The following is a 12556-nucleotide window of genomic DNA, read 5'->3' on the forward strand; positions in this document are numbered from 1 at the left end:
TTGTCTATGGGGGATGCAAAGTAATCACAACCCCCTGAAACTCCTTAAGTAGACAGTATTTCAATTCAGAGACCAAAGAGAAAATACCTTTGGAAAGAAAACCGTGACTTGGCTGGGAAGAAACCCTGTGCATCTTAGTGAACATTTTTCCACCCACCACAAGCTCAGGCTTTCTGGGGTCACTGGTTTCCCAGTCAAAAACGTTTTTGAAGTCATCAGGAATGGAGGAAAAGAGACTCGTCATCTGGCAAGTATTTTCCTGGTTCCATATCTGTGGCTCAAGAGCCAAAGAGCACAATCCTGCAGGACTCATGAAGACGGTCCCCAGGGCGATGAAGATTCTAAAGTATCTGGGGCTCAATAAGAACTCTTGCATGTTACCACCTTTGCTGGGCTCCCTCGATTCCTCCCCAAATCACTGCCTGTCCTTTTTCAGCTGAAAGTTGAGCACTGACCCTGCGTTCATCAGCAGCATCTGGAAGAGCTGAGCAACTCAGTTAATAATGACAGCATCACGAGATACCAAAACGAGGTAAAGACATTCATTACAAGAAAATAAAACTCCAGACTGACAACCTCAAGAACCTACCAGCTAAATGAGTCCAGCAATATATAAAAAGGATAATACATCATATCCAAAAGTTGTTTATTCTGGGATTACAAGGCTGATTCAAATTTCAAAAATGAATCAATGAAATCCACTCTATCAACTGACTAAAGAAAATCCTTATAATCATCTCAATAGATGCAGAAAGAGCACTTAACAGAATCCAACAGCAATTCATGATAAAAACTCCACAAACTAGGAATAGAAGGGAACCTCCTTAACACGATAAAGGGCATCTACAAAATACCTACAGACAACATCATACCTAATGATGAAAGATTGAATGTTTCCCCCGGAAACTGGAAACAAGGCCAAGATGTCCTCTCTTACCATTCCTATTCAACATTGTACTGGAGATCCTACCAGTACAATAAGGGAAGAAAAAGAAATCAAATGAATACATATTGGGAAGGAAGAAATAAAAGTATCTCTATTTCTAGATGGATGATTTATCGCTGTAGAAAATCTCAAAGAATGTACAAAATGCCACTAGAACCAATAAGTTCTACTGAGTTTAACAAACTTGCAAGATACAAGGTCAATCTTCAAAAATCCATCGTATTTTTACATACTAGCAATGAATAATTGCAAATTAAGACATTAAAAATAACCATTTACAATAACACCAAAAATGGGAAATTCTTGGGTATAAGGTTTTTAAAATATGTGCAAGATCTCAATGCTGAAAACCACAAAACCCTTGGATGAAATAAATCAATGAAGATGTAAATAAATGGAGGGATGTACTGTGTCTGTGGATTGAAAGACTCAATGTTAAGATGTCAATTTCTTCTAAACTATAGATTTAATGCAATCCAAATAAAAAAATCACAGGAGGATCTTTTGCAGAACTACAGTTCTTTCTAAAATTTACATGGAAAGGCATAAGAACTATACTATCCAAAGCAATTTTGAAAAAGAACATCAAAGTTGAAGGATTAACGTTACTTACTACAAGATTATTTATAAAGCTAAAGTAATCAAGACAGGGTGGTATGGGTGAAAAGACAGAGAGCCCAGAAATAGCTATTCAATGGAGAAAAAATGGTTTTTACAACAATGGTGCTGGAATAACTGGATATCCATATTCCCAAAACGTTAACTTCAGTTCATATAACATTGAGTATAGACCTAAACACAAAACCTAGAACCATAAACTTCTAGAAGCAAGAATAGGAGAACAACTTTGTGAACTTGGGTTAGGCAAAGATTTCTTGGTTACGATGCCAAAAGTGTAATCCATAACATAAAAAACTCTTAAATTAGACCTCATCAAAATTAAAAACCGTCATCTTCAAGAGTTTATAGATGAAAAATACAAGGCATAGCTTGGGAAAAACTATCTGCAAATCATATATATATATGATAAGGGACTTGTATCCAGAATATATAACAAACTTACAAAAGATTTGAATAGGTAATTCACCAAATGGCAAATAAGCACAAAAAAGATGCTCAGTGTCATTAGTTATTACAGAAAGGCAAATTAAAACCATAGTTAAATGCTATTATGCACCCATTAGAATGGCTGAAATTATATATACATACATACATATATACAAACATACATATGCACTCGTGTATACTACGTGCTGGCGTGGATCCAGATAAACTGGCGGTGAGAATGCAAAATGATTCAGCTGCTTTGGAAAATAGTTTGACAACTTCTTGTAGAGTTAGATGTCACGCTTACCATAGAACACGGTAATTCTACTGCTCCGTATTAGCCACATGCAATAAAAATTTCTGTTCACACGAAAACCTGTATGAGAATGCTTGTAGCAGCTTCATTCATAATTGCCCAAACTGGAAAAATCCAAATGTGCTTCAACAAAATTAACTATGGTTCATCCAAACAATGGGATAGTACCCAGTAAGGAAATGGAAGGAACTACAACTTAGATGAATCTCAAATGAATTATGCTAAGTGAAAGAAGCCCCATTCGAAAGGCTACATATCCCATTCATATGGCTCTGAAATAAGCAAAACAATAGGAATAGAAAACAGATCCATGGTTGCTGGGGCCCGGGAGATGGAGAGAGCGTGACTACCGGTGGGATGATTGAGTGATGGAGCTGTTCTATGTCTTGACTGTAGTGAATACACAACTGTATACTTTTGTGGAAACTAATAGAACTGGACACTAAAAAGGGTATATTTTGCTAAATGTAAGTCATATCTTTTTTTATTTTAAAATAAGAACAAATTACGAAGTGTGAATCAAAGAGGGACTCTTTACTTTCAACAGTTTTATGCAGTTCAAACTCCAAACTGCCTTCACCACTTTCTTGTTGTTGTCAGTGCCCTCAAGTCTCCTAGCCCCCCTGTGGACAGCAGAGCAGAGCCCTGCCCAATCTTTGCACCATTCTCTCACCTTCCAGCGCTACATCAGACACTGCTCTGCTGCTATTCACAGGGTTTTCACATTTTCGGAAGCGGGTGGCCAGGTCCCTCTTCCTCGTCTGTCTTAGTCTGGAAGCTCGGCTGAAACCTGTCCAACATGGGTGATCCTGTTGGTATCTGAAGGACTGGTGGCAGAGCTTTCAGCATCGCAGCAACACGCAGCTGCCATAGCATGACAGTCGACAGATGGGGAGTGTGGTCCCCTGACCAGAACCGAACCCAGGCCGTGGCAGTGAGAGCATCGAATCTTAACCACTAGACTGCCAGGGCCGGCTTCACCGCTTTCCCGCTATTGCTAAATCTGCATTTGGCTTCATGGGCCTCAGTTAAATCATTTGAAAATGAAGATAGTAACAGTGTCCAGCAGATGGTGAGGGACAGGTAAGTTAATATAGGTAAAGTGTTTAGAGTAGTGCTAAAATATAGTAAGAATTCCATTAATGCTCCCTGCTAGTTCTACCACCTCTGTGATGACTATTTGCTACCTTTGTTGTCGTTGTTACCTAAACGACCCTCCCCAAGAGTTCACATATACGTAATACTCAAACTCACGGCATGGCGGTAAATAAGACATGATTAAGGAGGAAAAAGTGAATGAGCAAGTATGGTGCCTTTGCCCTTGAGTACATTTTTCCTGATTTCTAGCATATTGCTAATGTTAGATCATCTTCTCCTACTACATTGCAGGCTCAAATAGATTTCTTTTTATATAGTGACGTACGCCTGAAATTTACCCAGTGTTGTAAGCCAATATGGCCCCAATAAAATAACTTTTTTTAAAAAGAAAAAAATATGTCTTTCTTTTTACTCAGTCCAGGGAGTTGTGCCAGGATAGGCAGAGCTCATTTGGTCTCTTTCCATAAAATACTTAAGTTCTCGGATCACATTTGTTCCTGTCTGGGTGACCTTAGAATCATTGCATTTCTGAAATTAAAGTTTGCAACTAGAAGAAGTACCAATAACATGTTATCTTCACTTCTTCAGTTGTCAAACTAATGTCAATATTACACCAGGCAACCAGAGCAATCCATCATTATACTGAGGACAGTTCATTTAGATTTTTTTAAAAAGGAGTACATTTGCAGCACGAATTTCTTTAAAAAAAAATCACAAAAAGTTCCAATAGATTAACCTGAAAAAATTGAAATGAATAAAGGACAAAAATGGTGTATAATCCACATCAAATGTTACAGCACTGGGGCTTCGTTTGCAGACTTTTATCTTTGACTCTTCCTTATACAGAGTCTTTTCTATCATTTCGGCCTCGCTCTCACCTTCCTCCTGCTTTCACTCTGTAGGACACACAATTCGGGATGTCCTTTAACTACTTCCAGTCCCTCATCACTTGCTACATTTGACTGACACACAAGTTGATACTGGATCAACACTTGGCCAATTTAAGATACTTTCCTGGGAATTTGGAATTGGGCTGGCCCCTAGGAAATATATATATAAATTTTACGGCAGTGAGGGAGCTTTAGGAAGCTAGCTTGAAAGAAGGAAAAATAAATGTAGATTCACAGAAAATAGAGATAAGAGAGGCAGTGTGAAAGTATTCCCTCGGTTACTGATTGTTTTCCATTTGTTAATTCTAACTCCTTCCTATAATCTGGCTGCATTTTTGTCTTTGAGTTCCATGACAAAAACAAATTTCTTCTTTTTCCTTAAGTGAAGTCAAGTTGGTTCCATTTCTTGCATCTACCATATTAAAATGGTATACCCTCCATCATTTTAAACTATAGGAATGTATTGCATGCCTGAAGATCCACTGGCTGAGTGCACTAGTACAATACTCACAACTCCTGGAGTTTGACTTTTCTCCTCCTTCATCGGGGAGTTTACAGTGGCACATAAGGCTAGGCTGCCACATGACGCTCAACAGTAGCTTCCACAGTAAAATAATACATCACACATTTTAGTCTATAACACTTCCAGATTAATGGTTCAATTTCAGTATAATTAATTGGTACATGAATTTCTCAATACTATAACTTTCGAGTTTTAGAAAATGAATTTAAATACTAGAGAATAATATAAGTGTTTTGTATGTCAGAACAATCTATCTATAATAGCATTGCCAGATAAAATAAAGGAAGCCTAGTTAAATTTGAATTTCAGATTAACCACAAGTCATTTTTAGCAAGTATGTTCCAAATACTACACGAGACTTCTTACGCGGGATAGCAAATAATTTTTAATGTGTGTTTTTTATTTGCTAAATTTGACAATCCAGACCCATGAATTAAAGAATTAATTCAGATGACTCTTACCTGTATTTTTTGTAATGTATTCTCTCGGAATATTAATCAACCAGTAAACCCGATCACTAAACTTGAATAAAGAGACATCAGAGAACAGTGTTTTACAATGTTAATAGCAACATTATTTTGGCATATTCTACCCTAACTTTTAAAAATGCAAATTAAACAAGAACATCCAATGCATATACCCTTTACCTAGCAATTTCATTCTTAGGAATTTATGCTACATTATACTCATATGTGTGAAATAAAATTTTCATCATTATTTGTAATAGTAGAAGATTGAAAATAACTAAAATGTTCATCAGTTATGTGTAATAATATAGTCACAAAGTGGAATACCATACAGCTAAGCTTAGGTGCCATAAAGCTGAAGAATTACTGGCTTGATGTGTCATAGGACAGAGCTTGGTGTTGACGGTGAATTGGAAATTTAAGAGGAAAATCCCAAGCGCAAGGGAACTGCAAGAATGATGATCTAAGAGTTAAATATAAACTCTTCTCCAAATCCTTGGGGAATACAAGTGCAGAGGAGACTCCTAGAAATCCACATTTAAAAAATCAACAGTGGGGAGCTGGCCCAGTGGCACAGTGGTTAAGTTCGAATGTTCCACTTTGGCTGCCTGGGGTTTGCCGGTTCAGATCCCAGGTGTGGACCTATACACCACTTGTCAAATGGATCAAAGACCTAAACGTAAAAGATAAAACTATGAACTTCCTAGAAGAAAACATAGGGATAAATCTCTGTGACCTTGGATTATGTAATGGTTTGGCTTGACAAGCGTAATGGTTTCCTACATGACATCAAAAGAACATGCAACAAAAGAAAAAATAGATACATCCGGCTTCATCAAAAAATATTTTGCACACCAAAGGACACTATCGAGAAAGTGAAAAGACAACACACAGAATGGGAGAAAATATTTGCAAATCATGTCTGATAATGCACTTGTATGAGAATATATAAAGACCTTTGACAACTGAATAATAAAAAGACAAGTTAATTAAAAATGGGCAAAGAGTCTAAATAGATATCTCCACAAGGAAGATATTGAAATAGCCAATAAACACACAAAAAGATGCTCAACATCCTTATCCATCAGGAAAATGCAAATTAAAACCATAATGAGATAGCAGTTCACACCCATAGGATGTCTATAACAGAAAAGACAGGTAATAACAAGTGTTGGTGAGGATGTGGAGAAATTTGAACCCTACTACACTGCCAGTGGGAACTAAGAGAGTACAACCACTTCAGAAAACAGTCTGGCAGTTCCTCAAAAAGTTAAACAAAGAGTTACCATATGACCTAGCAATTCCATTTCCTAGGCTTTACACGCAAGAGAAAGAAAAAACATATTTTCACACAAAAACTTGTACACAACTATTCATAGCAGCAGTATTTACAGTAGTCAAAAAGTGGGAACAACGCAAATGTTCATCCACTGATGAATGGATAAATAAAATGTGGTATCGAGACAATGAAATATGATCTGGTAATAAAAAGAAATGAAGGTCTGATACATGCTACCACATGGATGAAGTTTGAAAACATTATGCCAACTGAAAGAAGCCAGTCACAGAAGATTACATATTATATGACTTTATTTACATGAAATGTTCGGAATAAGCATCTCTACAGAGACAAAAGGTAGATTAGTGGTTGCTTAGGGCTGGGGAGAAGAGAGTGGAATGAGTGACTATTAATGGGTATGAGCAGTCTTTTTGGGGTGATGAAAATGTTCTAAAATTAGATAATATAATGGTTGCACACTCTATGAATGCACTAAAACCCATTTAATTATACACTTTAAATTGGTGAATTGCATGGTATGTAAATTATATCTTAATAAAGTTGTTACCAAAAAGATGAAGGTAAAATAAAGATATTTTTAAGGAGAAAAAACTCCCAGAGAATTCATTGCCAGCAGACCCGCACTGTAAGAAATGCAAAAAGAAGTTCTTCAGGCTGAAGATGTGACCCCCAGATGGCAACTTACATGTACAGAAAAGAGTGAAGAGTAGTAGAAATAGTAAATATTTAGGTAAACAGTAAAAAAAATTATGTATTTTTTCTTTTCTTATCTTCTTTAAAAAATATATTATTGTTTAAAGCAAAAAGTATAACATTGCATTGCTGGGTTTAAAATATATATAGATAGAATATTACTGGACCAGCTAATTTTAAAAAACACATCCTATAAGGAAGAGCATCCTTCTTGTTAATAACATACTACAGAATAAAAGAAAATGTAATTACCAAAGTCAAATTAAAGTGGAAGATGCCAGAATATGTGCTATTTATGATTCCCAAGCTGGGAGCGAGTCCTCCTGACGTGAAGATGCTTAGAAATTCCTTTGCAGTAAAAACACTTTCAGATTGGAAAAAACACTGGATTTTCTTTAGGAAAAGAGAAAAAACACAAGTAATGACAAGCTGATGGAGAGAAGCATATTACATTAATTTACAAGTGAGAAGAAATCTATGAAATGTAGATGCTTGCTAAAGACTGCTGTCTTTAGTAATTCCAGTCTCAAACTAGAAAAAAATTCTATTTTGAAAAGTACACGTTCAGAATTCAGAAACCTATTATGCTAGTGTCATAACAGGTTTCAATTCATCCTTATAATAATCTTTTCTGTCAGAGAAAGGTCATTATTACATTTAATAAACATATAATCAAAGCCACATGCCATCACATGTAGAAATTCCTAGCTTATTAAATCATTGTTTTGTGTCTGAATTTAAAAAGAAGCAAATGTATAAAGCAAAACACATTTCCTGCCTTTTTATTGGATATTTCCCAGTCTTGAGAGGGTATATGAAAATGTAGCAATCACAAATTGTGGATTTCACTGAAACTAACTTGAGATGGACACTCAGGCTTTATCTCATTCAGTTCTCCTACTAGTGAAGATCACTTTGGTCAAGTTACCTGAGTTTCAGTTTCCCTGTCTATAAAATGGGGAAACATATCCATTCCAAAAATATTTACTGAGCTCTTACTATGAATCAGGTCATGTTGTAGATGCTGGGGAAACAGAAGTGAACGAAACAGACGAAAGTCCCTGCTGTCAAAGAACTTCCATTCCAACGGGGATTGGCAGGGAGATAAACACAAACCCCTTTCCTTTGTCTGGTCCCTCCTTCACAATTTACTTCCCTTTGTCAAGATGGTATACGAGCCATATACAAGATGGCATTGAAGATGGTATGCAAATTCCAGCCACCCCTTTGAGTTACTCATCACTGAGTTCTCCCATGGGTATGGCCGTTGCATGTGTAAATAAACTCTGTGTTTTTCTCCTGTTAATCTGTCTTTTGTCAATTTACTTTACAGGCTCCACCCAGTGAATCTGAGAGAGTAGGTTTGGTATTCCCCAAAAGTACTTATCTTACAGAAGGTCAAACGTCATAATGAACGTAAAACAGTTTGAAAAATGCCTTACACACATAAACACTTTGCGAATGTTAGTTATCATTTCTACTAATGATAGAAAATGTTAGCTACTATGTCTACTAACAACTGTTCTAGAATGACTACATCACAACTCTCTAAAAAGTAGCTTCTAATTCCCTTTTTAAGAGGATAAAACTGAGGATCAGAGAGGTTAGGTAACCTACCCCAGGGCACACAGACCATACATGGCAGGACCAATATTTGACCCTGGCTCCATAGGTCTCTCTTCCCCTAAAACGCATTCTTTTTCCATAATATGCAATCACAAATAGGAAAGGCATTTTTGATTCAAAGGGCATGCGCTTCACAACAGTTGTAGATAAAAACCAAAATATATGTTTGGCATATCAAGAAGGAACTGGGAACCAAGTCAAAGCAGACTTCGGGATAAATGTATTTGTCTTCATAGCATGCTTTTCTTTGTTTTTATCATATTTATCATAGATTTTTAGACAATCTGTTCATTTTTTATTAACGTATCTTTTAGTTAGCATTTGCTGCATGGCTATCTTAACAGTCTGTTTTATTTTATTTTGTTGCATGTTTTTAAAAAAAATCTGCCATTATTTGATTCAAAGGCATCAAATCATCCTTTACCCAAAATGACTCCAATGTGGTCCTTTTTATAAAAGGGAAAGATTCTTCCTCAAGGTCACACAAGGTAATGCTCTTTCTCTAACAGGCTACATCTGTCAGATTTCAAAAGGACAAATCAGATCCATAAAAAATGAAGATCGTTACAGCTGATCTTTAAACAAGGAAAGGAGGAGGCATCTTTAAAAGAACAAAACAAAACAAAGCAAAACCACCCAGGGTATTCAATGGCTAAGTGGAATATTTTATCTGATCCAAGTGGAATGGAATAGAAAGGATTATTATTTATATAGAACTTCACCTCCCCGAGTCTGAACACAGCAGAAGGTATTTGAACAGAGCACAGTGTTACTGGTTTTGCACACGGACTTGAAGCGTGTGAGTAGCTGGAACACACGCTGTGGGTGGACCTTACCAAGTCGTCTGAGGAAAGATACAATTTGATTATTTCATTCTTTTGGGGGAATCCTTGGCTAGCACAAGCAAAGCTTTGTTCCATATCACCTAAATAATACAAAATATACATATATATTTTAGGTCACCGATAGAAGAATTTCCGTTAAAAGAACCATATTTTAAAAACTGACAATATCTCTAAAAAACATAAGAATGATAATTGTGTATTCTACATTCACATGAATCTAGATAAAATTCAAATCTTCCACGTTTTTTCACTCCAAAGATACAATATCAGGACGCTAAAAAGGAAGGTTTGACTGAATACGAAAAGAAAATATTCCACACGCTAGGCCACGATGCGAATTTTTCAGAGGTGGCCAAAACGCGCTTCTTGACTCTTAAACTCCTCAACCTTGGTGAACATATAAAAGAGTCAGGAGTTGGCAGTTGGAAAGAGAATTTACGTTTTGATTGAGAGCTATTGATATGAAGGTGACTCCTCTGCCAAAAAAGGGGAGTTTGGGAGGAAGATCCTTTCTCCTTATGTTGGTCTAAAGGGAGCCTCTTGTACACAGCACAGAGTTGGAGCGTGTGTTTTTATCCATTCTGCCAATCTCTGTCTTGATTGGAGATTTAACCCACTTACACATAAAGTAATTACTGATAAGGAAAGACTTCTGTCATCTTGCTATTTGTTTTCTACATACCTTATAAGTTATTTCTCGCTTATTTCCTGCATCACTATCTTCTTTTGTATTCAGTTGATCTTTTTGTAGTGAAACACTTAAATTCCTTTCTCCTTTCCTTTTGTGTATATTCTATAGCTATTTTCTTCACGGTTACCGTGGGGATGACATTTAACATCCTAAAGGTGTAACACCCTAATTTGAATTTATAGCAGCTTAACTTCAATAACACACAAAAACTCCGCTCCTTTGCAGCTCCACCCCCACCCGTCAGTGGTCGATGTTACAAAATTACATTTTTATACACTATGTGCCCTGAAACAGAAATTAAGAATTCTTTTAAATGCAGTAGTCTCTTAAATTATGTAGAAAACAAGATTTGGAGTTACAAACCAAAGTTACAATAATACCAGCTTTTACACTACAAAGTTTTCCCACCATAGAAGTCCTATTGACTAATTTAATCTGTGCTTTACTTTCAGGAAATTCTCTTCAATCTCAGCCTGCCAGCCTTATATTTCAGTTTACAATTCCTTCTACATGCAATCATTCATGAAGGAGAAACCAAAGAGATCCATCCGAATAACTCAAGTTTTGCAAGTATAAAATGGTTCTTAAACATTAAACACTCTATGCCTTATAAATGACGAAATACATAACAAAAGAAAGGTCTCCATGTACACAACTGACTAACAATAGAGTCACAATGATATTATTAGAAACTTCTGGACCAGAGTACAACAGATAATACCTGGAAAAAATTGGAAGATAAGGTAAAGAAGAAGTACTATAAAAAATTATTTCAACCATTAGTGAGGAAGGCATACAAAGGAGAACGCCTGAGAAGAAGATAGAAAGAGTCTGACACTTACCTTTGTTATATGTTATTGCTGATGAAAAATCAGACACGTTCAAAAGGAAAATTATAACACATAAAAGCAGCAGTTCCATCTGTTGGAAGAAATAGAATTATTTCCATTTAATTACTCTAACATATCTTTTAGTTCCTTTTGCTATAAACAACTACCTCGTAAAGAAATCATCTCTTCCTTAAGTTAAAAACATTTCCTATTGCGTGACAAAAGCAGACAACATAACAGTTGACTAAGCTCTACATTTACTCCCATCTGATGTTAGAGATATTTATACATTTAATTATTGCGAACTAGAGAAAGAGCGGTGGCCCAGTTTCCTTCGATGAAGGTAACTGTTGGAGAGATGAGATCAGTTCCACAGCTGTGCAAAACAGAGCCTGACGACGCAGACCCTGAGGACGCCACAGCTGTACTTTGATCTGAGATGTTGACTGCATTGCTTCCAGGAGAGACGGTCTGCACGGGTCCCGGGCATTCCTGCGCGTCCTTGCTGTGTGCCAGGAGTGCAAGGCCCTGGCTGCCCTTTACCCAAGCCTTTTCTCAGAGTTGTGTTTGCAGCAATCAACCTTGAGGGATGGGGCAATGTCCCCCCTGGACAACAGCAGGCTTGCATCCATGGTGAATCCACCAAGCTCAGGGTTCCTCTCCTGTAATGCACCCCACTATGTGTGTAAGCAAGCATCTGTTACGGGCTGAGTTGTGTTCCCCCTCAAAATTCATATGCTGAAGTCCTAACCCCTGGTATCTCAGAGCGCGGTCGCATTTGGAGATATGATCTTTACAGAGGTGACTAAGTTAAAACAAGATCATTAGGGTGGGCCCTGGTCCAACACGACTGATGTCCTTATAAGAAGAGGAAACTTGGACACACATTCATACAGAGGGAAGAGGATGCTGAAGACACAGGGAAAAGATGGCCAACTACAAGTTAAGGAGGGAGACCTCAAACAGATCCCTCCCTCATGGCCCTCAGAAGGAACCAACCCTGCTAATACTTTGATCCCAGACTTCAAGCCTCCAGAATTGAGACCGTAAATTTGTTGTTTGAGCCACCCAGGCCGTGGTGTTTGTTATAGTGGCCCTACTAAATTAATGCAGCATCCCTGATGGATGTCTCCTGCACGGAACTCCGGGGCATGGAGCACTGGAGGGAGAGTCACGCAGACACTCTGGCTACTGCTTTTGCTGTGGGTGATAAAGTCCTTTGTCTCTGACTTAGGAGTGTTGTGTCCTCTGCCAGCATCCAAGAAACAGTACCAGACTGACTTG

The 12556-nt window shown here is 37.3% G+C and overlaps 1 protein-coding gene across 1 annotated transcript in view; it reads right to left on the reverse strand.

Moving 5' to 3' along the window:
* The window catches only part of CATSPERB (cation channel sperm associated auxiliary subunit beta), a 102847-nt gene extending 90845 nt beyond the window's left edge, over positions 1–12002 (reverse strand). The window contains exons 1-4 of the mRNA XM_014832129.3: positions 11285–12002; positions 9743–9831; positions 7533–7673; positions 5282–5342 (exon numbers count right to left, since the gene is read on the reverse strand). Of these exons, the coding sequence (XP_014687615.1) occupies positions 5282–5342; positions 7533–7673; positions 9743–9831; positions 11285–11363 (370 nt within the window). The 5' untranslated portion in view covers positions 11364–12002. The remainder of the gene's footprint in view (positions 1–5281; positions 5343–7532; positions 7674–9742; positions 9832–11284) is intronic.
* Between the last annotated feature and the right edge of the window lie 554 nt (positions 12003–12556).

Source organism: Equus asinus, chromosome 7 (assembly GCF_041296235.1).
Source record: "Equus asinus isolate D_3611 breed Donkey chromosome 7, EquAss-T2T_v2, whole genome shotgun sequence".
NCBI lineage: Eukaryota > Metazoa > Chordata > Mammalia > Perissodactyla > Equidae > Equus > Equus asinus.